Below are 26,775 nucleotides of genomic sequence, written 5' to 3'. Positions count from 1 at the left end.
GGTGTCATTTTAATTTTTTCGGTAAACTGTTAATAAAGTAATCGATCAAAATCAAAATCCAGGTCGCAACTTTCCAAAGACTCCGCGTCACAGCCTGGTGGTCCAGGCTAAGTTTGACGGGGAGCAGCTCTCCACAGATCCAGTGGAACACAGAGAGCAGCCTCAGTTCTCCACCGAGCTGGCCTGGGAACTGGACCGCAGGACTCTGCACCAGCACAGGTCAGTGCTTCTGTCCAATACAAGGACCCTTGCCCCAAAACACCCACGCCCATCCATGATAATTTTGCTCATTGTGTTGTTGCCCTTGTCATTCCTTCAACATGACCGTTCGGCTCCCAGGCTTCAAAGAACTCCTATCAAACTGCAGTGTTTTGCTGTTGACTCCATCAGCCAGATGAAGGAGAGCATTGGATATATAGTTCTCGATCTGCGGTCCGTTCAGGAAGTCAAACAGGTCCAGTAGACTTATGACAAGGATCAAAGTATATTGTCCAAATGTTTATAAAACGTAATCATTTGCTTTACTGCACTGTTATGACAAAAAGTTAGCTGAGCCTGAAGGTAAAACTCTCTTATCTCCCCATCAATCTTTGTTCCTACTTCCTACTCTCACCTATGGTCATGAAATATTGATCATGATCAAAAGTACAAGTTCGCTGATACAAGTGGCTGAAATTGGATTTCTACCTCCAACTTACATTGTTGTTTTTACCCAATATACTGTACATTATGAGTGTGCTTTCAGACTATGTACAAATGTTAGCAGCGATTTGAGAGTTCTTGACAAATTAATGTTTGTCTTTATGTCTTTCTTTGTTAGGATCCTAAGTGGTATCCTTTACTGAGCAGTAAATACACCAAACTGAAGCCTGCCATCCTTCTCACTATGCTTCTGGAAAATGACACCAAGCCAGTAGAACCCTCTCCTGATAGGTTCAAAGCCAAGCAAGCCCCGCCCCGCCAAGGTCAGCTGATTCAGTTTCTTCAACTGGTTACTAAATACCCCACCATCATAGTGCTGGAAAGCAGGCAGAACAGCATGGCATTGTGTTCCCCCGCCTTCCAATACTAGGGACTTTAAGCAACGACTGTTTCAGGACGGCGACGCTATGCGGAAGTACGGCGGCTATGACGCCGTCGCTTGGTTCCCATTGGTTCCCATGGTGACGCGTCTATGCAGCAAGTGTCAAACATAAACACTTTTTTTTTAAACACCCCGTCGCGCATCAGCTAACTTGCCGATATTGCTTAATTCTTACATGCGCTGGACATGATCATCAGTGGAAAGAGGAAGGTGCTGGAGCAATCTGTGTTATTCTAAAACCGTTTTAATAAACATGGTTAATATGACATGGTATTAGTGTTATTTCTTCATTCAGAGCATGGTTATGACAGGGCGTTGTAGACACTACGTGAAAGTGTAGCTTCTGCCGTAGTAGAAAGGGCTGCGACGGAGAGCAGGTTTATGTATCGAGCACTGATCCATTTCCGGTTGCCGTATCTGACTGGCGTAGCCGTCGTTGCTTAAAGTCGCTACTACTACCACCATACCGTTCTCCCGTGCCCTCAACCCTCACTTCCATCCTTCCATCTTCAACCGCTTATCTGTAGTCGGGTCGCAGGGGCAACAGCTCCACCAGAGAGCTCCAGACTTCCCTCTCCAGTCCAGAGCAACATTAGTAAATTCCTCCAGGGGGATCCCGAGGCGCTCCACGGCCAGTTTAGAGATATAATATCATACCCTATTTGTACTGAATCAACCTTTCTATCTCCTCCAGGTTCTCCGGCATTGACTGAGCTTCCAGAGAAGTTGGAGGCAGTTCTGATCCAGGATCAGGGCTACCATCAGGTCGGACCTCCAGAGTACTGTACTGACATGTTTGTTCTGTCTGTCACTGTGGCTTTTGCTACCAAACTGGAACAGGTAGGTACTACAAAACCAAAACCTCCTAGGTACGACACAATATGTCTGCTTACTGGGCTTAGTAATGCCAAAGCTGAAACGAAACCTTTATAATATTGTCAGAATGCAAACTGTGTGTGTGCGTGTGCGCGTCACTCCCCAGTTGATTCCCAGCACGATGAAACTGTCAGGAGACTCTGATTTCTTCTTTTACTACCGTCTACTGGAAAATGACATCACCAGCGAGCCCTTCCGCAACCTCCTGAACCCCAGCTTTGAACCAGAGCGCGCCTCTGTGCGCATCCGCAGCAGCAAGCAGATCATCCACACCTTCCTGGGACAACAACCTCGTTTACAGGTAGCTATTTTGTCTTTCTGTGTCTGTCTTGGTTTGTCTCTGTCAATCTGATTGCTTGCTGTAATATAGAAACCTATTTCTTTATGCTACCACATTTTAGCACATACCGGTAAGCCATTGTTGGATGTCTCCACAGATCCACCTGTGTTGTGGGAACCACTCGCTAGGCAGCACAGAGGTCTCTCTCTCAGCTCTGACCACTAGCACAGTAGACCTGGACAGCCAGCCAACCACTGTGGAGGGAGCCTTCGTTCTCAAACCTCCTAACAGAACCAGGCAGAAACTACCAGCTCTGCCTGTTGACCTGCAGCCCACTGTAGGAGTAGCTGTTACACTGAGGAGGGAGGAGGTAGCTGCACAGGATTACGCACACGCACTCGCACTCTCACACTCACTATATACAATATAGATGAGGAGAGGCACTCTCCACAAAACCATTCACACATTCTTCAGTGTTTGTGGATTGGTCAATGATAGACTAGCTGAAGCTGACTCTATTTTGTTATTTTTTTCTCGTCCTGTAGTTTGTAGCAAATGAAGAGGGAGCAGGTGGACCACAGTTCCCCTCCTGCCCCTCATCCCATCCACCTTCTGTTCCTCCTCCCAACCCCACTATCTCCCTTCCCCCTCCTGAGGAGAGACCTCGTACACCCTCCCTGGTCAAACGGACATCTTCTGGCCAGCCTCTGGACTCCCCGTGCTCACCAGCTCCCGCTGCCTCTCCTCCAGCCAACCATCCTCCAGCCTCTCACACAGAGAGCGAGGTGGAGAGTCTCCGGGAGGAGCTCCATGCTGGACAGAGTCAACCCGGACAAGCGGGTAAAGGCTCGTTAAAGGCTCGTGCACACTTCGTCCAGTCAGTGACAAATGTTTCTTGACAAGAAATTATGTATTTTCCAATTAAATATTGGTCGCTCAGCTGTTTGATCCCATGCTGTGGCTTTCCTTTTATTGGCTATTGTCTAATCTGGCTAACGTGCTGACTGACTGACTGACTAGACTCTGGGAAGTCATCTTTGAGTTTATCGGCTTATTACACAGATAATTAAGGGACTGTCACCTGAGACATTAAGGCAGTGGTTGGCCATTTTGAATTGAACAAATTCACAATCTACATGTCACCGCATGAGACCACACAAGAGCTTTGTGTTTCTTTTTCTGGTATAGCTGGTTTGGGGCATAGCTAATTGATTGATTTGTGTTATTATTTTAGCACTTTTTATTTTTAATAAATGTTCTAATCTATATTTGGTTCAGTTATCCCTCGACGATGTGATATAGCCCATTCTTTCACTCAGTTATTATCAAATTAAACATTTTCTCTGTCATCTGTAAAACAAAAAATATTGCTTGCTTTAGCTATTTCCATGTTGGTCCAATCACTGATTGGTGTCCTACCTCTGCAGCTTCAGAGGTGGAGGTGGGTGTACAGGACCAGGGCCAGGCAGAGATTGTAGCAGCAGAGGGCGGAGTGTCATCTGTCAGTGTGTCCGCTCCTAAAGTGTCCATCCCTGCCTCTGCTCATCACTACTGCTTCTCACTGGACCTCCGCAGCCTGGGTCGTCTGAGCCTCACACACCCTGTCAACGCTATGCTGAGGTACCACAGCATCTAGTTTCTGGATCTGTCCCACCTGAGTAAATTAACATACAGTACTGTGCAAAAGGTTTAACCCAACATTTGTCTAGATTTGCATTTTTTTCTCTCCAAGCGATTCACTTATGCACGAAAACATAACTGCATTACAGACCAATGGAAGCGAGTCGAAATGTTGTGTGTCTGCTGGCAGCAATGAATCATGGTGGATGTTCTTTGCAGGACTGCGGCTGCATTTGAGTTTGAGATTTGGTCAGAAGTGCTCTCCTCAATGCTGAGTACAGACAGATTTGGTCAGAAGTGCTCTCCTCAATGCTGAGTACAGACAGATTTGGTCAGAAGTGCTCTCCTTAATGCTGAGTACAGACAGATTTGGTCAGAAGTGCTCTCCTCAATGCTGAGTACAGACAGATTTGGTCAGAAGTGCTCTCCTCAATGCTGAGTACAGACCGATTTGGTCAGAAGTGCTCTCCTCAATGCTGAGTACAGACCGATTTGGTCAGAAGTGCTCTCCTCAATGCTGAGTACAGACAGATTCTTATCCATCATGTCCCATCAGGGAGGTGTCTGTCTGACCCGTCCCTACATCTTTTCTGCAGGATGTGATCAACACCATACATCTACTGTCTTCAGTGAACAGAAGAACAAGAAGTCTTGCAACAGATGGTGTTCTCCCCTCAGCACCCTGATCATTCAGTCTGGGATTAGGCATACACAAAGAGACGGAAGCATTGGAATGAGACTAAATATACAGAACAATTGTGTCAAGCTCTCAAAGAATTTAGTTTAGAACAACTTACCTATTGACTACTTTAACGAATTATGCACAAATGGGGCATACAAACCCTTTTCTAGACAAAAAAAATAGGCTGAATATCTTGACATGTACGTACAGTCGTGTTTGTGAAACAGGTATATTCTTCTCAAATCTTCCAGCTTCATGAATCTCGGCCATTCTGACATTGATACTGATGTATCAATGTCGTAGTATTGCCGTGTGTTGCAGTTGAAATGCATTCCTTCTTCTGTATTCAGGAGCACTGTGCTGTTTTTCCAGGTACTCATACCAGTTCTTTGGTAGTGCAGCTCCTATAATGACCAACCCTCCAGTGGAGCTCCAGAGAAACATGGAGGTGTTTCTGCCTCAGTCCTACTGTGCCTTTGATTTTGCTGCCCTGCCGCAACAACTACAGGATACGTTCCTCAGGTTAAGACCACACAACACAGATTACACAGCATACATACACTTATTTCCATGGGATGCTATTAGATGCCCCTTTTCTGGTCCTTTGTCTCTCATTCAGTCTCTCTCGCTCACGTATTCTTTATTTTTCTATTCTTTGATTCTCTTTACTGGGATAGTAAAATAATTAAACACACACTTCACTAAAACCCGAATTCATGGCACAGTGTTAAAACACCTGCCCGGCCACCACCGTGGAATGAATCTAGGGGTTTGAATCCACCGTGGTGCATCCAGCTTTGCCAAGCATCTATAGGAGTGTGGGTAGGGTAGGGAGGAGTTGGACGGAGGTTCTCCTGTGTCCTCCCTGTGGGGGCTCCTCGCTGGCAGGTGGGCCAGTAGGGCACAACAGCAGTGACAACACAAACATTTGGGGGGGAGGGTTAAATGTTTTTCTTTCTAAGAAAACAGAAAAAAATAACCTGAATTCACATTCATTCATGAATGAATGAATGAATAATAGTTTTCATATGTGCATATTTCTGTGGTCCAGAGTTCCTGTGCTAGTGGAGGTGTGGCACAGAGACAGCAGTAGCAGAGACCAACTGATGGGGACAGCCAGTATCCAGCTGTCTGCCCTCCTCAGTACAGACAAGACCAGGTTCCTGGGAGCTACTGGGGAACAGCACTGGAGACAGACTCACACAGACAGAATACCGGTCCTAAAACCACACGGGTATGAATTACACCTAACGAAATATTTAACCACTCATATTTATTAATATTATCTACTGACTTATTACCAGCCAATACATCATTCACTGAAGATCAAGAAACATATGCCATAGAAATACAGTGCTCTTCTTTAATTGTTTATTGTGCAATTTGGTTGTTATTAATTGTTAACAATGTTCTACATGTGTCTATCCACTCAGTCCCAGTGAGAAGGTAGCCGAGCTTTTCTATGTCACCACTCTAGATGACCTGGGATTGGTCACAGCCAAGGACATCAGTGTCTCTGATTCACTACAGGTCAGAACACCAATTAAATAGAATATGTATTATATAACAATATCCATTTGATGTTGGCAAGTAGCGGTTGAATTCCTTTGTCAATGTTTCGTAAAGGTTCTGGTTTTAAACTACATCTATTACAGTATACGTATGGACTGGAAAGTTGTTCACTTGCTCATGTGTTTTGTTTTTATGATCCCGTAACTTGTATGCCAGATCTAGTTTTGAAAACTGCCAGCAAATTATATGGCATCACATGACTCAGCCAGGTTCACAGCACAGCCCCCCGTAAAGCTTCCAGGCATTGTATGAGAAGTTTTATAGTAATCCGTCTTACTTGATGTCAATGTCTCTCCAATAAAATAGAACATCCATCCACCAGCACAACGGAAGCAACCTCAACAGCCAGCATCAAAACCTGCTGCTGCCCCCCAGCTCTGCTCCACAGGACCGTACCTGTATATCCGACAGACACCACATCAAAGCACTGTGTTTGACTACGTTTTACAATTTGTCAGAGAGAGAGAGAAACACACAGAGAGACAGAGACAGAGCGAGATGGAACATGCAGTTTAATGCTAATGCATCAGTGTGAGTATACCTGTATGCCTCCTGGTGGACATTTGCACCATCATAGTACTTCAGAGGGTTAGGCATGATTTCAATGCATTTCAAGGATTTGTTTTGACCGGGTGCGTGCATGCATGCGTGCGTGTATTGTGAAAATTATTGTGGGCTATTTATTGTTTGTTTTTCAACCACTAGAGGGGGAAGACCGATAATCCTGTTGGTATGTTGCTTTCATTATTGTTGAGACAGTATGAAAAACGCAGTGAGGGAAAGTCCAGAGCATAGCGGAGGTCCTGGAGGACCAGCAGTGTTACACATGGAGCCTATTGCCTCCATTGTATTTCTGGTTGTCAGCAGGTAGCAGGACACTCTTCCTCTACTGGTAGGCTGTACTCGTTATATTTTCTTATAGCCGTGAAAAGAATGGCCATTGGTTTCTACAGACCCGTTTGAATCCTGTTTTTCAGCAATTTGAAATCCGCTATCTTTCTATATCCGGCCCGAAATGCTACCGGAAATGACCGCTATTGCCTCCAACTGTACTAGGATAAGATGTAATTACGGTATCTAGTAACAACGACACAATAGTAACAACGGCAGGCTGGGTTGCATGTCACTTCCCCATGGAACTGTCAGCTAAATGCCTACAATGTAAGTGTCCCATTAACATACTGACACACCACAGCAGTTGCGCTCAGGATTTTGTTCCATTATATAAGGTCAGCTTTATTCTGCCTAGACCTGTACGTGCCCGTTGGCCACCGGCCTACTTGAGAGCGATGCAACTTGGGAACCTAATAATACCCGCTGTCAACTTGTCATAGCACCCGTTTTAACTATCTGTCTGTGTCCCACATGGAGATCTCTGCATTTGTCTGTCTACCTGTGTGTGAAGAGTGCAAACTGACTGTGAAAAGTGGAGTGGTTAAGTAATCAATTTGCAGGTGTGGGGTTGCCATGGCAATCAATTGGCTGAGGCAGAGGCTGGAAATTGCACAGGTGAGGGGATTTAGGCTGATTAGGCCCACTGGCAGAGCTGACCAGAGCCTTTTGGGGTGGTTCTGGAGAACCGTAGGGCCGACCGACTCGATACCGGACACTGCACTCCCCGTGGGGGGGGCAAACGGTTCTCGAGTAACGTGCATTACAACCGTACACACGCGCACGCACGCACACGCACAGACACGCAGAGACGTGGCACATTTATAGTAGGATATAGCATGTGAAAATGTGTACGTCACCAAGAGGAGGGCGGCGTCTGAAAAGCTAGGGACGGCCCTCTCGTGGGCATTAAACTCACTTAGAATAGAGTTACGGTGGTATGTTTTTGTAAATATTGAGCTCGTTCTTGGCGACAACATAGTGAACCAACACCAGGATGGATAGAAAGAACGTCGGGCCCAAATACATTACAAGGACAAGGAAAATGTTGTGAACAAACACGGCCAGAAAACGGAATTAGATGTTCAGCTTTCCAGCATGGAGACAGCATCAAGGAACCCAGATTGACGAGTTTACAAAAAGACGTAGAATGGCTTGGATCTCGGCTGTACGGCGCACGGGCGCAGAGACATAACGCTCAACAAAGTATCTAAGCACAGCCGTGTTTGTTCACAACATTTTCCTTGTCCATGTAATGTATTGGGGGCCGACGTTCTTTCTATCCATCCTGGTGTTGGTTCACTATGTTGTCGCCAAGAACGAGCTCAATGCCCACGAGAGGGCCGTCCCTAGCTTTTCAGACGCCGCCCCCCTCTTGGTGACGTACACGTTTTCACACGCTATACGACAGCGGAGTAGCAAATTGATCAACACATTTGTAATGTGTGTGTGTGTGCGCTCGCGTGCGTGCGTGCGGATATACAGGTAGTTCAGTCTCAAATATGGAACACTCACTAATATGGAACTAGGTACTCTATTAAGGTAGAGAGAGAGACAGTAGATACTTTATTGATCCCCAGAGGAAAATTAGGTTTTCAGGCAGGAGTCCATAAGAGAACAACATAAAACACGGTATACAAGACAGGAAAACATAACTGGGGGGGGGACAGACGGACCACTACTACAGTAGAACACAACTCGAGGGTCACAGGTTTGATCCCCGGGACAGTACACTGTGTGTTTTGTAGTGACGAAGTAATCATTGAGCGAGAAACAGCAGCTGTAAGTGTGTGTTTTGTTTTTGTTTGTCTCCACAGAGAGTGAGGGGAAGAAGTAGGAGCATGTGCGTGCCGGCATCCCATGTGGAGCAGCAGAATTATCAGACATCAATTCCATGGTGTTGAATAAGCTTCTCCTCCCTGAGAGGCAGAGAACAAAAACACAGACAAAACAAAAACAGCCAACTGTTTTTTAACACACCCTGAAGAATGAACAGAACAACGGACATGCAGTCAGAGAGTGGGATTGGGATAACTTTGGAGGACAAACTAACTATACAAATCCATGAAAGCCTGTTTTGAAGCTTTTTGAATTTTAACAGTATTGGGGCATGAAATCCAAACCCCAGCGGACATGGAGTGTATAATCATGCACCAATCTATGGAGACTGAGCCATGCCGCTCGCCTCCATAAAGGCACATCTATTGTAGTGTAATATGACTGAATGTACTGACAATGACTTACATTATCCCAATAGTGTTGTTTCATTGTTTGATTTTAACAAACTCCTACTGGGGATAGGAGGCTAAAGAGTATATTATGATCATTACAATTATGATTATTATGATTATTATTATTATTACTGAAGTGGTCCTCCTCACCTCCCATAGTGCTGAGCCTACATTTGTATTACTAATCTGTACTTGAGCGTAACCATGTTGATTGTACTGTCTTTATGTGAGAGTAAGCCTTCACGTCCACCTGCCCAGTGCCATGTAGGAGCCCAGTAGTGTATATATTCTGTATAGATTCATGGCAGAAACACTAACATGCTTTATCATATTCTCTGTTGATTTTCATCAGCCATGCTAGGGCACAGTGAACAGGGGGTCGAAAAGGTATCAGAATCACTTTAATTGTCCTATGCCTTATATATGGCATTTGGTGTACAGTAACAATATGTTATGATGCTGGGTGAACACTAGAGTCTGTATGCCATTTGCTAGGTGATATGTTTTATCCATAGCAAATTTTGGTAAAGTGAATGAACATTCACTTTAACATAACATAACGTTTTTTTATTTTATTTTTTATTTTTTTGCACAAGTGGCTCCAGTGGTTGGAATGCCTGACTCTGGCTGTGTTAGTGCCGTGCTCTACTCTTTGAGCTACACAGGGAAAGGAACCCTAGAGCAAGGCAGTGTTAGAGCTATGTTGTTTAACTGGAGGTACACCGAACATGGAACCCACCTTTTAATAATGTTGGTGCTGGGCTTTACACATTAAGCAACACAGGGAAGTGTTGTTAGTGTTAGAAGTGTTAGTGTTATTTAAAACAAATTCATATCACAAAACAAAGAAACACGATATGAGCTCAATGGCACGTCTAATCAGGGGTTTCCTTGCCCCTCCCCTGCTCTCATGCATCTCTATGGTGACCTAGCTCTTACACACTTGAGCCACTAATAGACAGCGTTTGTTCAGGTGGTACTACTGGCACCATCCTGCTGCTACTTATCTAGAACTAACAAGTGCGGTCTGTAGATATCTAACAATGACCTCCATAACATCCCCATGGCGACAGGCATGCAAAGGCTCAGCTGGAACCGGATGTCCAGTTACTAAGCCATGGAACAGGACTGTGGAAATAAAATGGCTGTCTCTGAAGAAAGTAAAACAAAACAAAAAAAGTAATTCCTCTCTAGCAGTGGCTCTGACACCCACACAACACCTTACCTGCATTGTATAAGTGGTTGTTCTAAATTATTACTTGAATATAGTGCTATGAACTCTGTTTACAAAATTCTGTCATCTTTTTGGGAGACATGGTGCTGTCTCATAAGGCTGCTTGGTATGTTCAGTCCATCCACCTGCTGTATCAATTTAACTGACATTGAAATCATATACACATGGAATCTGCTGTTGCTTTTTTATACTGTATATGCCTTAATTCATATGTTTGGCAATCATGATTAAAGGATGTTTATATAAAGCTTTTTGTCTTCTGGCTGTTGATTGAAAACATATCTTGACACTGCTAGGCCGGGTGAGCTGGTCTTAATATAATAATAATGTGCATTGTGCATAATCCTAATATGGTACACATAGTGAAACGATTAAATGAAACCTCCATTCGTCACTTGATTTGAGTTGTGCCCCAGTATGGATAGATTTGTTTGAATTGTAGGCATATTAAATAAATGGGAAATCGCTGCTATTTTTTATACAATATGTTTATTGTTTTTAAACAAAATTATTCTAAGACATGACAAGACAAACTTTACACAATCATTATACATAATTATTTTACACAGTTAAGCATAAAAAAAACTAGCCCTGAAACATGACTGCCATGACGAGCGTCATGTGAACCATGGCTAAAACAAAACGAGAACCCTATAACATAAATCAAAAAAATATAGCCTAAGCTTTATCATGGATCGTCCACAAAGTAACAGTTTTTGTATTGACTTGTGCTTTAATTCCTTTGAAATGTACCCATTCTGCATACTGTGAAATAAAAATAACTTGCCCTGGTATTTTAACTCCGTACCAGCAGATGGCGGTGAAGTAACGTCAGCACTTCCTATTTTAAAAAGAAGTGGGTGGCGCCAAAGCACAACAACAAAGCGGGTGTGTGCAACGGACAGAGAGACTGTACTGTACACACACTGATTATTAACTCTAGATCTGAATTAGAGACGTATAATAAAGTCAACACAAACGTAGACACAAATTACAAGGTTTACAGAAGGCCTCATCAGCCTTTTGCACAAATGTCAACATGGCTTCGAAGACAGACCAACTTCTTATCGTTGTGTCCATTCTTGGGGGTAAGTCATTTAAAGAGATTAATTTGAGTACTGTTGGCATGATTACAAACTGGTTTACATCATATAAAACTGCGTGCCATGTGGAATTACATTTCCACTTACTACGTTTCCTCTTTTAGTTGGTCATAACACGATATCATGCAAAAAGGTAGCCCGTCTCCGGACCCCCCGGGTTGAGCTCCTTTGGACCTACCACATCAAAATGTCAGAAACTTTAACGTAGGGTTCCGAAAGGAGCTAGCAAAAAGGTAGCCCTGGTCCAGTGCTTACAGAGAGTCTCTCGCTGTAAGCACTGGACCAGGGCTAATGCAAAGGCAGCAAAGTCCCAAAATAGAGATTTCCCTGCTGTGTGACGTTGTTACTGTAACTGTTTTAGTGCATCTAAATGTGAAGAGATTTCCACTAACCACAATTGCCAGTATGTAGACACGTCCACTGATTTAAGACGGAGTAGTTCTTTTTAATTTCATAACTCTAAGATTGTACAAAAAACAAGTGCAATGCTTTATGGTGTCGTGTAATTCTCCAATCTGTTAATAAATACTTCAATCAATCAATTCCATTTGTACAACCTCAGAGTTACAGACCTGTCACCTCACCAGCGGGTGACATTTGGAACCCCCTCAAGGAACCATGAGAGTCCCTGGCCCCCACTTTGAGAACCACTGATTTAAGTTAAGACAGTGTATCGAACATGGGACGTAAACCATCTGATCCTAAAACTAGTGACAATAACTTAAGCCTTCATATGCTGAGAATAACTTACATGGGAATTTAAGCAAAATGCTTAACATGTTTCATATACTAGAGACATAGAATGTAATAAATTATATTTTAGCATATTACCATATTCTTTTGTTTGTCTTTAAATGGTGATTAATTGGAGTGATGATGAATTGAATACAAGCAAGCCCTGAGGGCTTATTTGGGTTATCCTTTTAGTATTCTTTTGTATGAATATGTGCCACCGTGTTTTTACGAGGGGAGCTAGCCCATCCTATGCCCAGCTTTGTGTGTTTGTGTGTACCCCATAGCAATGATTTGATTGGCTGAGCAATGTGTGTACCCACACAGATACAGAAAGCTATAGCCAGTTTTCTTTTCTTTTTTTTGTGGCTTTCGCCTTTTATTTTATATATATTTCTTATGGATTTATGATTTTTGAGGGCCCTCCTATGCCCAGCTTTCCGGGATTGTGTAAACACAAACATTGGCTTTCCTATGTTGATCACCCCATAGCCATAGCGATGATTTGATTGGCTGAGCAAAGTACATATTGAAGATAAAAGTGAGGGCAGACAATTGAAGACGGAAAGGTGAGGACGCAAATTGTGATTGGCTGGAATGAGATGATGTATGATGATGTATAATGAATCTGATAAGAGCGCCCCTCACTTCACATGGGTGTCATTTTATTTTTTTCGGTAAACTGTTAATAAAGTAATCAATCAAAATCAAAATCCAGGTCGCAACTTTCCAAAGAGCCCGCGTCACAGCCTGGTGGTCCAGGCTAAGTTTGACGGGGAGCAGCTCTCCACAGATCCAGTGGAACACAGAGAGCAGCCTCAGTTCTGCACCGAGCTGGCCTGGGAACTGGACCGCAGGACTCTGCACCAGCACAGGTCAGTGCTTCTGTCCAATACAAGAACGCTTGCCCCAAAACACCCACGCCCTTCCATGATAATTTTGCTCATATTGTGTTGTTGCCCTTGTCATTCCTTCAACATGACCGTTCGGCTCCCAGGCTTCAAAGAACTCCTATCAAACTGCAGTGTTTTGCTGTTGACTCCATCAGCCAGATGAAGGAGAGCATTGGATATATAGTTCTCGATCTTCGGTCCGTTCAGGAAGTCAAACAGGTCCAGTAGACTTATGACAAGGATCAAAGTATATTGTCCAAATGTTTATAAAACGTAATCATTTGCTTTACTGCACTGTTATGACAAAAAGTTAGCTGAGCCTGAAGGTAAAACTCTCTTATCTCCCCATCAATCTTTGTTCCTACTTCCTACTCTCACCTATGGTCATGAAATATTGATCATGATCAAAAGTACAAGTTCGCTGATACAAGTGGCTGAAATTGGATTTCTACCTCCACAACCCAATATACTGTACATTATGAGTGTGCTTTCAGACTATGTACAAATGTTAGCAGCGATTGAGAGTTCTTGACAAATTAATGTTTGTCTTTATGTCTTTCTTTGTTAGGATCCTAAGTGGTATCCGTTACTGAGCAGTAAATACACCAAACTGAAGCCTGCCATCCTTCTCACTATGCTTCTGGAAAATGACACCAAGCCAGTAGAACCCTCTCCTGATAGGTTCAAAGCCAAGCAAGCCCCGCCCCGCCAAGGTCAGCTGATACAGTTTCTTCAACTGGTTACTAAATACCCCACCATCATAGTGCTGGAAAGCAGGCAGAACAGCATGGCATTGTGTTCCCCCGCCTTCCAATACTAGACTATACTATAACGACTGTTTCAGGACGGCGACGCTATGCGGAAGTACGGCGGCTATGACGCCGTCGCAGTAGCTGTCAAAATCGTTAAGCAAACAGCCGTCGGCGACATTGGTTCCCATGGTGACGCGTCTATGCAGCAAGTGTCAAACATAAACACTTTTTTTTAAAAACACCCCGTCGCGCGTCAGCTAACTTGCCGATATTGCTTAATTCTTACATGCGCTGGACATGATCATCAGTGGAAAGAGGAAGGTGCTGGAGCAATCTGTGTTATTCTAAAACCGTTTTAATAAACATGGTTAATATGACATATGGTATTAGTGTTATTTCTTCATTCAGAGCATGCCAACACTTTACACAGCATAAGAGAGGTGATGGAGCTATCGGTGTAAATGTATGACAGCTATAATTTCAATAAACATGGTTATGACATGGCGTTGTAGACACTACGTGTAAGTGTAGCTTCTGCCGTAGTAGAAAGGGCTGCGACGGAGAGCAGGTTTATGTATCGAGCACTGATCCATTTCCGGTTGCCGTATCCGACTGGCGTAGCCGTCGTTGCTTAAAGTCGCTACTACTACCACCATGCCGTTCTCCCGTGCCCTCAACCCTCACTTCCATCCTTCCATCTTCAACCGCTTATCTGTAGTCTGGTCGCAGGGGCAACAGCTCCACCAGAGAGCTCCAGACTTCCCTCTCCAGTCCAGAGCAACATTAGTAAATTACTCCAGGGGGATCCCGAGGCGCTCCACGGCCAGTTTAGAGATATAATATAATATCATACCCTATTTGTACTGAATCAACCTTTCTATCTCCTCCAGGTTCTCCGGCATTGACTGAGCTTCCAGAGAAGTTGGAGGCAGTTCTGATCCAGGATCAGGGCTACCATCAGGTCGGACCTCCAGAGTACTGTACTGACATGTTTGTTCTGTCTGTCACTGTGGCTTTTGCTACCAAACTGGAACAGGTAGGTACTACGAAACCCAAGCTGAAATATAAGCCCTTATCGCTTTCCTCCTAGGTACGACACAATATGTCTGCTTACTGGGCTTAGTCTAGTAATGCCAAAGCTGAAACGAAACCTTTATAATATTGTCAGAATGCAAACTAACTGTGTGTGTGTGTGTGTGTGTGTGTGTGTGTGTGTGTGCGTGTGTGCGTGTGCGCGTGCGCGTCACTCTCCAGTTGATTCCCAGCACGATGAAACTGTCAGGAGACTCTGATTTCTTCTTTTACTACCGTCTACTGGAAAATGACATCACCAGCGAGCCCTTCCGCAACCTCCTGAACCCCAGCTTTGAACCAGAGCGTGCCTCTGTGCGCATCCGCAGCAGCAAGCAGATCATCCACACCTTCCTGGGACAACAACCTCGTTTACAGGTAGGTATTTTGTCTTTCTGTGTCTGTCTTAGTTTGTCTCTGTCAATCTGATTGCTTGCTGTAATATAGAAACCTATTTCTTTATGCTACCACATTTTAGCACATACCGGTAAGCCATTGTTGGATGTCTCCACAGATCCACCTGTGTTGTGGGAACCACTCGCTAGGCAGCACAGAGGTCTCTCTCTCAGCTCTGACCACTAGCACAGTAGACCTGGACAGCCAGCCAACCACTGTGGAGGGAGCCTTCGTTCTCAAACCTCCTAACAGAACCAGGCAGAAACTACCAGCTCTGCCTGTTGACCTGCAGCCCACTGTAGGAGTAGCTGTTACACTGAGGAGGGAGGAGGTAGCTGCACAGGATTACGCACACGCACTCGCACTCTCACTCTCACTTACTATATACAATATAGATGAGGAGAGGCACTCCCCACAAAACCATTCACACATTCTTCAGTGTTTGTGGATTGGTCAATGATAGACTAGCTGAAGCTGACTCTATTTTGTTATTTCTTTCTCGTCCTGTAGTTTGTAGCAAATGAAGAGGGAGCAGGTGGACCACAGTTCCCCTCCCGCCCCTCATCCCATCCACCTTCTGTTCCTCCTCCCAACCCCACTATCTCCCTTCCCCCTCCTGAGGAGAGACCTCGTACACCCTCCCTGGTCAAACGGACATCTTCTGGCCAGCCTCTGGACTCCCCGTGTTCACCAGCTCCCGCTGCCTCTCCTTCAGCCACCCATCCGCCAGCCTCTCACACAGAGAGCGAGGTGGAGAGTCTCCGGGAGGAGCTCCATGCTGGACAGAGTCAACCCGGACAAGCGGGTAAAGGCTCGTTAAAGGCTCGTGCACACTTCGTCCAGTCAGTGACAAATGTTTCTTGACAAGAAATTATGTATTTTCCAATTAAATATTGGTCGCTCAGCTGTTTGATCCCATGCTGTGGCTTTCCTTTTATTGGCTATTGTCTAATCTGGCTAACGTGCTGACTGACTGACTAGACTCTGGGAAGCCATCTTTGAGTTTATCGGCTTATTACACAGATAAATAAGGCAGTGGTTGGCCATTTTGTTGAACACATTCACAATCTACATGTCACCGCATGAGACCACACAAGAGCTTTGTGTTTCTTTTTCTGGTATAGCTGGTTTGGGGCATAGCTAATTGATTGATTTGTGTTATTATTTTAGCACTTTATTTTTAATAAATGTTCTAATCTATATTTGGTTCAGTTATCCCTCGGCGATGTGATATAGCCCATTCTTTCACTCAGTTATTATCAAATGAAACATTTTCTCTGTCATCTGTAAAACAAAAAATCACACCCGTGTGAACTGAGTGGTGTAAGGTCTTATATAGCCTGTCTGACGTAATGAAATCATGTCTGACGTAATGAAATCACACCCGGGTGAACAGGGTGAACATAGCAACCATGCTCATTTTTTCTGCACAGACTAACAAAGCCAGTTGTAGGAGTGGTTTACACCACTCAATAACAAAGCCAGTTGTAGGAGTGGTTTACACCACTCAAAAATCATGTCTGACGTAATGAAATCACACCCGGGTGAACAGGGTGAACATAGCAACCATGCTCATTTTTTCTGCACAGACTAACAAAGCCAGTTGTAGGAGTGGTTTACACCACTCAAAAATATTGCTTGCTTTAGCTATTTCCATGTTGGTCCAATCACTGATTGGTGTCCTATCTTTGCAGCTTCAGAGGTGGAGGTGGGTGTACAGGACCAGGGCCAGGCAGAGATTGTAGCAGCAGAGGGCGGAGTGTCATCTGTCAGTGTGTCCGCTCCTAAAGTGTCCATCCCTGCCTCTGCTCATCACTACTGCTTCTCACTGGACCTCCGCAGCCTGGGTCGTCTGAGCCTCACACACCCTGTCAACGCTATGCTGAGGTACCACAGCTAGTTTCTGGATCTGTCCCACCTGAGTAAATTAACATACAGTACTGTGCAAAAGGTTTAACCCAACATTTGTCTAGATTTGCATTTTTTTCTCTCCAAGCGATTCACTTATGCACGAAAACATAACTGCATTACAGACCAATGGAAGCGAGTCGAAATGTTGAGTGTCTGCTGGCAGCAATGAAGCATGGTGGATGTTCTTTGCAGGACTGGGGCTGCATTTGAGTTTGAGATTTGGTCAGAAGTGCTCTCCTCAATGCTGAGTACAGACAGATTTGGTCAGAAGTGCTCTCCTCAATGCTGAGTACAGACAGATTTGGTCAGAAGTGCTCTCCTCAATGCTGAGTACAGACAGATTTGGTCAGAAGTGCTCTCCTCAATGCTGAGTACAGACATATTCTTATCCATCATGTCCCATCAGGCAGGTGTCTGTCTGACCCGTCCCTACATCTTTTCTGCAGGATGTAATCAACACCAAACATACATCTACTATCTTCAGTGAACAGAAGAACAAGAAGTCTTGCAACAGATGGTGTTCTCCCCACAGCACCCTGATCATTCAGTCTGGGATCATTCATACACGAAGAGACGGAAGCATTGGAATGAGACTAAATATACAGAACAATTGTGTCAAGCTCTCAAAGAATTTAGTTTAGAACAACTTACCTATTGACTACTTTAATGAATTATGCACAAATGGGGCATACAAACCCTTTTCTAGACGACAAAAAAACAATGGGCTGAATATCTTGACATGTACGTACAGTCGTGTTTGTGAAACAGGTATATTCTTCTCAAATCTTCCAGCTTCATGAATCTTGGCCATTCTGATATTGATACTGATGTATCAATATCGTAGTATTGCCGTGTGTTGCAGTTGAAATGCATTCCTTCTTCTGTATTCAGGAGCACTGTGCTGTTTTTCCAGGTACTCATACCAGTTCTTTGGTAGTGCAGCTCCTATAATGACCAACCCTCCAGTGGAGCTCCAGAGAAACATGGAGGTGTTTCTGCCTCAGTCCTACTGTGCCTTTGATTTTGCTGCCCTGCCGCAACAACTACAGGATACGTTCCTCAGGTTAAGACCACACAACACAGATTACACAGCATACATACACTTATTGCCATGGGATGCTATTAGATGCCCCTTTTCTGGTCCTTTGTCTCTCATTCAGTCTCTCTCGCTCACGTATTCTTTATTTTTCTATTCTTTGATTCTCTTTGCTGGGATAGTAAAATAATTAAACACACACTTCAGTAAAATCCGAATTCATGGCACAGTGTTAAAACACCTGCCCGGCCACCACCGTGGCCGGGCAGGTGTGTGTGTGTGTGGGGGGGGGGGTTAAATGTTATTCTTTCTTTCTTTCTGAATGAATGAATGAATGAATAATAGTTTTCATATGTGCATATTTCTGTGGTCCAGAGTTCCTGTGCTTGTGGAGGTGTGGCACAGAGACAGCAGTAGCAGAGACCAGCTGATGGGGACAGCCAGTATCCAGCTGTCTGCCCTCCTCAGTACCGACAAGACCAGGTTCCTGGGAGCTACTGGGGAACAGCACTGGAGACAGACTCACACAGACAGAATACCGGTCCTAAAACCACACGGGTATGAATTACACCTAACGAAATACTTAACCACTCATATTTATTAATATTATCTACTGACTTATTACCAGCCAATACATCATTCACTGAAGATCAAGAAACATATGCCATAGAAATACAGTGCTCTATTTTAATTGTTTATTGTGCAATTTGGTTGTTATTAATTGTTAACAATGTTCTACATGTGTCTGTCCACTCAGTCCCAGTGAGAAGGTAGCCGAGCTTTTCTATGTCACCACTCTAGAGGACCTGGGATTGGTCACAGCCAAGGACATCAGTGTCTCTGATTCACTACAGGTCAGAACACCAATTAAATAGATTATGTATTATATAACAATATCCAGTTGTTGGCAAGTAGCGTTTTAATTCCTTTGTCAATGTTTCGTAAAGGTTCTGGTTTTAAACTACATCTATTACAGTATACGTATGGACTGGAAAGTTGTTCACTTGCTCATGTGTTTTGTTTTTATGATCCCGTAACTTGTATGCCAGATCTAGTTTTGCAAACTGCCAGCAAATGATATGGCATCACATGACTCAGCCAGGTTCACAGCACAGCCCCCCGTAAAGCTTCCAGGCATTGTATGAGAAGTTTTATAGTAATCCGTCTTACTTGATGTCAATGTCTCTCCAATAAAATAGAACATCCATCCACCAGCACAACGGAAGCAACCTCAACAGCCAGCATCAAAACCTGCTCCACAGGACCCTACTCCAGCCAGAGAAACCATGGAGTATCGCACCGCTCTGGAGCTGGAGCTGTGGAAGGAAGAGCAGGAGGACTTGTTCGATGACCAGGTGACATAGCCTGGCATAGCCAGACTAATATCACTGCATAGATATTAGTCTGGATTTATTTCCAAGGAGTAGATTCCGTCTCAGCAAATAAATCTCACTTTGAATAGTGGGCTCTGATTGGTCACCTACAACTCTGGGGTGAGCGAAATGTAATTCAAACTGAGGAGTGCCAGACCCAATTTGTCTGGAAACCAGACAAATCTGCCACAGGGAAAATACATTTTCCCTGTGGTAGATTTGTCTGGTTTCCAGGCTACAGGTGACGGGCATATATTACATGTATTTCTTTATTTATTGGTCTGATGGGGCATTGGTTCATACTGATGGTGTGTGTTAATAGTGGAAGTAACGGTTGTTGCACAAATATCTGGAGGATAATGAACAGATTTTACACAATGCAATTTAACTACTTAACTACGTTTAAAATTGTCAAAGGTAATATTTATATTTCAATGAATGGAAATAATTAAACTGTACATTTTATGGAGCAGAATGTAAAGTCAGTTTATGCATGTGGACTACCCTTTGTTGCGATAGAGTAGCAGTACACTACAGGGCTTGGAGTGGACTTTTGCAGTTTTGGTGTTTTGTGACTATCACTTTGGCGCAACCATTGCCACAATGATTATAACCGAGAAAATAATTGATTTGCTTTAATTTCTGTGTTTGTTCCATAGCTGAAGAAGAAAGAGTTGAGCCATATGCAGGCCTTGGCAGAGGAGTGGAGGAAGAGAGACAGTGAGAGAGAAGCTTTGGTCAGGAAGAAGGTACCTACACACACATATTCACACATACAAATGATGGCTTTTGTGGTATTCATACGCATTCTAAAAATGTTTGTTGACTGTGATATTGTCCATCTACCCTTTCTGCAGGTTTCCTACTGTCTCTCTCAAACGGTTCTTGTATTCATATTCTCTCTTTTAATCATTTTCTCTGTCTCTCTACAGGAGGTAGAGTATAACCTTCTGGAGGAGCAGTTGCAGAAGACTCTGTGTGACCTGGAGAGGAGAGAAAAACAACTGGCAAATGCTGAGATAGAGGTTTGTGTGTAGTGTGTGAGAATGATGAAATTGAGTTTTTTCCCCCTTTATACAGGTTGTTACATAATATGCTAATTACTTCATATTATGCTAATTACTACATATTATGCTAATTACTCAAATTGCTCAACGTGCAACTTTTAGCAACCAAGCTGAATTTCACCCATTAGGCCTATAGATAATATTTCTATCATAAAAGTTTATACTAATCACCATTTCTGGGTTCATGAAATTTCCAGTAGACTATTATGTGAGTTTGAATTGAAGCAAAACCTTGTGCTTGCTCATGTCATGTCATTCCCCCCCCCCCCCCCCCCCCCCCCCCCCCCCCCCCACACACACACACACACACACACACACACACACACACAGACCCAGAGGCTGCAGAAGGATCTTCGGGCTGAACATGAGCTGACCCAGAGAGAGCTGCAGGAGAGCAGCAGGAGGCTGCGACTGGACTCTGACCACCGGGTGGCGCTGGAGAGAGACAAAGTCAGACTGATGGAGGAGGAGAGAGCTAGACTGCTACAACAAGTAGGGAGAGACAGACTACCAGCCGAATTAATCTTAATTTTTTGAGTGGTGCAAGCCACTCCCTTACGGACTTGTGTGTGTGGGTGCCTGCCTGGCTGGCTGGCTGGGTAGGTATGAGCATGAAACTTATGTGTGTGGGTGCCTGCCTGGCTGGCTGGCTGGGTATAAGCATGAAAACAGCATGGTTGTTTTTCACCACCTGTGCGCAACCTAACACACACACACACACACACACACACATATTAACTGTATATATGATGATTTCGGGTGTTCCAGTACAGTACAGTCTACAGTGACAGTACAGTACAGTAGAGGGACCGGCACACAGTAACTCTGTCATTTCTCAACCGTTTCGGACACGGGGCGGCACGTCGGAACCGGCCCGGCCCCCTGGGAACGTTCGTGGGGGTCTGGAATCCATCCATCTGAGTTGCTCTGTGTCACTTAACCACATCAGATCTATATATTTACATCTGTTAAATAACTGAATGTATCCAAATTTCTTTTCTTTTTTAACTTCTATTCAGTTTTCTTTGTATTCTCCTCTTTGCATTATAGATTCTTTATTTGTGTGTCATGCACCCGAGGTGCCCAGTCCACATGGACTTATAGGACACACCATACAAATCATTGCTTCAAATATTGCCTAAGTGTACAATGAAATGATTGCATTATATTCTGTTCCATTCTCTAGATAGCAGATGGTGAGTCGAGGTATAAACAACTGGAGAAGGATTCTCTGATGTTACGAGAACAGCAAAACATCCGACCCGAGTTACGGCTACAGTCTGAAATTAACCTTCTGAAACTGGAGAAGGTAAAATGACTAGTATTAAGAACTTCCGATTAACAAAAAATACATTGTTGCATCGTTCCAAGTAGGCCAGTGCCCAATGGGCACTGCTCTAGTTAAGCTAATTGTGCTTGGCTGAGCAATGCAGCACGCCAGCACCTCAATTGGCCACATGCAGAAGCAGATGAAAACAATGGAGCCAGTTCATCTTGCTGTGGTAACAGACAAACGATTGTGATATGTCGTGGTAGACATGTTACATAGTCAGTTTTGTTCATGCCACAATCAACAAGCCTCAGCTGTCTCGTTCACGCGCAACTCATGCCGTCCCACTCGGACAATAGTGATGTACAGTAATCATTCACATAAATATCAAACATGATGATAATTATCGGGCACCCAATCATCTGTTAGCAAATCAGGAGGTTTAATTGGATCTTTGAACCCCTCACACTACAGGGTAATCCAGTCAAATATTGTTCTTGTCTGGCTCTTAAGTAAGTAGGAAAAATAGTAAAATTATGTCCTCATCGTTTCAGCGGTGTTTTTATTGATGTATATAGGCGGAACTGGAGAGGAAGCTGGAGGCCACCACCAAATCCAAGCTGTACTACAAGCAGCAGTGGGGACGTGCCTTAAAAGAGCTGGCCAGGTTCAAACAGGTATTGCAGTTTACATCAATACACAGCTGTACATGATTGTGTGGTTATTGTGGACAAACATAGTCACTGAAAACATTAACCTACATATCTCTGCTGTCGGGAAGAATCCACCTAACTCCAAAATGTACAATTTCCAGGAAATTAAAAATATACATTTTTCAGGAAATTATGAAAACCATATATTTTGAAAACAAAATACTGCCTCATCAAAGTTGGTGTTGTGACTTCATATATTGTCAATTACTTGCATGAGAGGGGGAGAGGTGGACAGTTTGAGGGTCCAATGGAGTTGAGAGGTTTTGTCCGAAGCGCTTTATACTACTTTTCATTGGTTCAGTATTTTTTAACCAACACACAGACATAAAGGGTGTCCTATAGAGGGTATGCGTGTGACATCATCGTACCTGGAAGTTATGCGGGAACACCCACTGAGTGGCAAAAAACTACTTTCTGGCCTTGACAGCCCATACATCCAAACCGAAAAGTCCTGTCTGAACAATGTTAAACTCACCAACTTTCTATCTGCAATGTTTTTGTTTCATGAAAATCCACCATAGAAACGTTATGAGCTATTTTCTGTCAAGAAATGCCCTGCATTTGATTATGTCAGAGTTTGGAAGTGCTTGTTTTCAATAACACAACATTTTGCTGCCTCCTGCATTATGTGACATTTAGAAACGGGTGGTACGCAGGACGGTTGAGAGATTTCCAACGAGTGCTTCCAAACTCCAACACTCCATGCTGCTCAATGTTTTGCCACTCAGTCTAGATGAGGGGGGCGTGTCCTGATGGGAAAATCATGCATGTGCATACTCTCTATAGGGGATGCACACGCAGATTAGACACACCAACGGACCGACATGCGGAAACAACGGTCGGACATGGGCTGCTCCCGTGCTTGCGGTTAGGGTTGGAGGTAGGTTGTCGGTGTAATAACAGTCGGACCAATAGTATGTCTCAGCTAAAGCCTGTACCCGTTCAATAGCAAAAAAAAATCAAAAACCTCAAAAATAGTATTAGGTGGTTTCCTCCCGACAGCAACGGGGAAAAAAGCCACCAAAGAACATGGTACACACAAGTTTTATTGTTTTTTATATTGCATACAATCATCTCCAACTGTGTAAGGGGGGAATAAGACCAGAATACGTTCACCAAGACAACATGCAAATAGAAAAATACCCATGTATCCAAAAAAATGAGGATCATCACATGAGCATATCTGTTTAAACATTGACACAGGTAGACTACTGTATAATGTCACATCTTAAAAATAAATCATTGTTATATCAGCATACAGTGTGACAGTTAAACCCTTATAGACCCCCATATCAGGATTATTAGGGACACATGTCCAATACACAATTGATGTTCTATTGAATGTGCATCGAGAGTGTGAAGTTGCCCGAACGGCCAAGGCTCCAAAAACAGTCAGTGATGCTTTGTATGGCTTTTATTTCTCCCACTCCAGCTCCAGTGCAGATATTCACAATAACAAAAATATCAAACAACAAAAATAATACTGGCCAAAAATCCAAAACAAAGAACTCAAAAATACTTAATGGCAAACTTAGGACAAAGGAAAAATAACAAAACTGAACTAGGCTACGCCCATGAAATGGGCCCTAGCAGCTCTCTCACTGGGCTGTCAGCATGTTGCCTGCCCGAGCATAACTGACTAGCTCTGCCTGCAGTCTAGCCGCTGCCACACTATCGAAAGAGCTGCGCACGTTCTCGGCTGCGCGCAGCTTAAAGCTTGAGTTTTTAGACAGCTGGTGGATGGAAAAGAATCTCCACCTCCGCCGACTTTTTGCGCGACGGCCAGATTCCCGGAAACGCTCTCCTCTGCGCAAAAAGTCCGCGGAGGTGGAGCTTCTTTTCCATCCACCAGCTGTCTAAAAACTCAGAATTTAAGCTGCGCGCAGCTTAAGAAGTGCGCAGCTTAAGACCGTTTTGCGCTAAGGTGTGGAGACGGTGTCTCCCTTTTATATGAGAGGATCCTACCACTCACAGAGAAGCAATTAAATCTAAACAGCTTATCTACAAGCTCACAGATATCCGCTGAACATGACTACATAACCACATAAATAGATGTTCTACTTTAGTCTAAACATCCTTTGGGTTTGCAATCATCTCCCCAGATAATAGTAATACTTTGCTCATCAACACTGTGGAACACCCCTACTCCTCAACAGTACTTGGCCCCTTCCCCCCTGTCTTAAGCTGACTGGCTGAGCCCTGCTCTGGTTCAGCAGTTCAGAGTCTGACAGAAGAGTGCCAGCACTGGAGAGGCCATACTAGTGCCAATGAGCTAACCACAGGTTTCAATAAACAATAAACATTTGTACATCATTATGACCCCTGAATATGTTATGAATAAATAGTGAAATGCATTCATCAACAGTATTGACATTATATCATCTCCCACAGTCTGTGTGGTGTGTGCGTGCGTGCAATGTCCTTAATCAGAGTGTGTGTGTATATAGGGCACGGGCTGCCCCGTGACAGAGAGGACCAGATAACGTCCATTTACCTAAATAAGAAGAGTCTGTAAAAAAGGTAATCATTAAGTCCCCGTAGCTGCATACTGTAGTATTTAAACATCTATCCAAAACGTCTCCCTTTGGGCCAACAACTTGGGGAGATTACCCCCTCTATGGGCTGTAACGTGTTCTACACCAACAAAGTATTTAAACATCTATCCAAAACGTCTCCCTTTGGGCCAACAACCTTGGGAGATTACCCCCTCTATGGGCTGTAACGTGTTCTACACCAACAAAGCAAAGTGTTGATGGTGAACAATGGTTTGCTTCAATATAATATATATTTTGCATGGCATACGTTTTGAAGTTTTGTGTTCAGAGATCCATCATTTGAACACCTTTTTGTATGTCCAGCTGTGCCTTTCCTCAGGGACAGGTGTGCATGTACCACATTGGTGGAATTAAGTGGATTTGAGAAGAAGTACCAGTTGGTACTTGGTAGTGTTGTAGCATAGTGCACACTGTCCACATTTAGGAAGAGTGAAACCATTTATCTCTGAGAGTTCTTCTGTATGTAAACAAACATAATTCATCCTGGGTTCCAATTGTAAAACAGGCCAATGTTTAATTATTATTTATTTGGTTTGGTTTGCACAAAATATATAGTCTGTAATGAAACAGTCTTGAGGGCTTCACTGAATCCTTTGATTTGGCAGATTCTTTCCATTTAGCAAAAGAAAAAACACAATAATGGGCAAAAGAAACTAAAACATGATGGAGTCATCATGAGTCAATTCAGAAATTGTGTAAAGACCCGCAATTTTGCCATGATCCTCCCAAAAATACAAGTTGATCAGAAGCTTAATTACATGGTTTACAAGGGAGAAATCATTCTACAATAAATTCATGGCTTTGGTTTCAGAGGGTTAAAGGAAAAGGTGAACAGCTTCTCCCAAAGTTGTCTACAATTACATATTTGGCTCCTGTTGGTCGAAGCTAGAATCTTCCCAAAGACAGAATATAGACAATATATTGCAGTGTATGAGACCAAATACTCGCTCAAAGCTAGAAACCGAAGCAACCACACTCATTTTCAGATATTGCAATACATACACATTTTTGTATAGCTGTTAATACAAACAAAAAAACAAGTTCACAGAGGATTTACACATTCACACATAATGTACACATAATTGACTGAGCTGTCCAAGACTATGGTGACATTTGATGTGAATTGTATTTGATGCTGAATGTTTGCTTGAATGAAGACAGCTTGTGAGTACAGGCCATGTTTTTCCTCTCTGTTAGGGGTCACAGTTCACTGCTCTCAGGGGAATGACACGTCATACAAATATTTCTTCTGTTTATCTTACTCTTATCAAACATACTTCATTTGACCTACTTCTAGTTTTTCTGCAACCAGACGTTTGGGGGGTTCATAAATCAATACTATCCCTGTTTTTCTTTTCGTTTTGTCTCCCAGTAGACGGATTTGTTTGAGTCAGAAATGACAAAAACTTTCTTTTAGCCACTCAAACAATCAT

The 26,775-nt window shown here is 43.5% G+C and overlaps 1 protein-coding gene across 1 annotated transcript in view; it reads left to right on the top strand.

Moving 5' to 3' along the window:
- Positions 1 to 26,775, top strand: part of cep120 (centrosomal protein 120) — a 37,977-nt gene that overhangs the window by 1,738 nt on the left and 9,464 nt on the right. Inside the window, exons 2-31 of the mRNA XM_079516961.1 lie at positions 63 to 219; positions 340 to 454; positions 821 to 965; positions 1,779 to 1,924; positions 2,067 to 2,261; positions 2,398 to 2,610; positions 2,786 to 3,080; positions 3,668 to 3,860; positions 4,915 to 5,064; positions 5,594 to 5,776; positions 5,976 to 6,072; positions 6,421 to 6,624; positions 11,477 to 11,558; positions 13,024 to 13,180; positions 13,303 to 13,417; positions 13,767 to 13,911; positions 14,841 to 14,986; positions 15,205 to 15,399; positions 15,536 to 15,748; positions 15,928 to 16,222; positions 17,112 to 17,304; positions 18,242 to 18,391; positions 18,740 to 18,922; positions 19,122 to 19,218; positions 19,564 to 19,719; positions 20,397 to 20,486; positions 20,670 to 20,762; positions 21,135 to 21,296; positions 21,991 to 22,113; positions 22,653 to 22,751. Coding sequence (XP_079373087.1) covers positions 63 to 219; positions 340 to 454; positions 821 to 965; positions 1,779 to 1,924; positions 2,067 to 2,261; positions 2,398 to 2,610; positions 2,786 to 3,080; positions 3,668 to 3,860; positions 4,915 to 5,064; positions 5,594 to 5,776; positions 5,976 to 6,072; positions 6,421 to 6,624; positions 11,477 to 11,558; positions 13,024 to 13,180; positions 13,303 to 13,417; positions 13,767 to 13,911; positions 14,841 to 14,986; positions 15,205 to 15,399; positions 15,536 to 15,748; positions 15,928 to 16,222; positions 17,112 to 17,304; positions 18,242 to 18,391; positions 18,740 to 18,922; positions 19,122 to 19,218; positions 19,564 to 19,719; positions 20,397 to 20,486; positions 20,670 to 20,762; positions 21,135 to 21,296; positions 21,991 to 22,113; positions 22,653 to 22,751 — 4,787 coding nt within the window. The remainder of the gene's footprint in view (positions 1 to 62; positions 220 to 339; positions 455 to 820; positions 966 to 1,778; positions 1,925 to 2,066; positions 2,262 to 2,397; positions 2,611 to 2,785; positions 3,081 to 3,667; positions 3,861 to 4,914; positions 5,065 to 5,593; positions 5,777 to 5,975; positions 6,073 to 6,420; positions 6,625 to 11,476; positions 11,559 to 13,023; positions 13,181 to 13,302; positions 13,418 to 13,766; positions 13,912 to 14,840; positions 14,987 to 15,204; positions 15,400 to 15,535; positions 15,749 to 15,927; positions 16,223 to 17,111; positions 17,305 to 18,241; positions 18,392 to 18,739; positions 18,923 to 19,121; positions 19,219 to 19,563; positions 19,720 to 20,396; positions 20,487 to 20,669; positions 20,763 to 21,134; positions 21,297 to 21,990; positions 22,114 to 22,652; positions 22,752 to 26,775) is intronic.

Source organism: Electrona antarctica (assembly GCF_951216825.1).
Source record: "Electrona antarctica genome assembly, chromosome: 12".
Lineage (NCBI taxonomy): Eukaryota > Metazoa > Chordata > Actinopteri > Myctophiformes > Myctophidae > Electrona > Electrona antarctica.
Note: the sequence above shows the minus strand (reverse complement) of the source record. Positions and strands in the feature narration are given on the sequence as shown.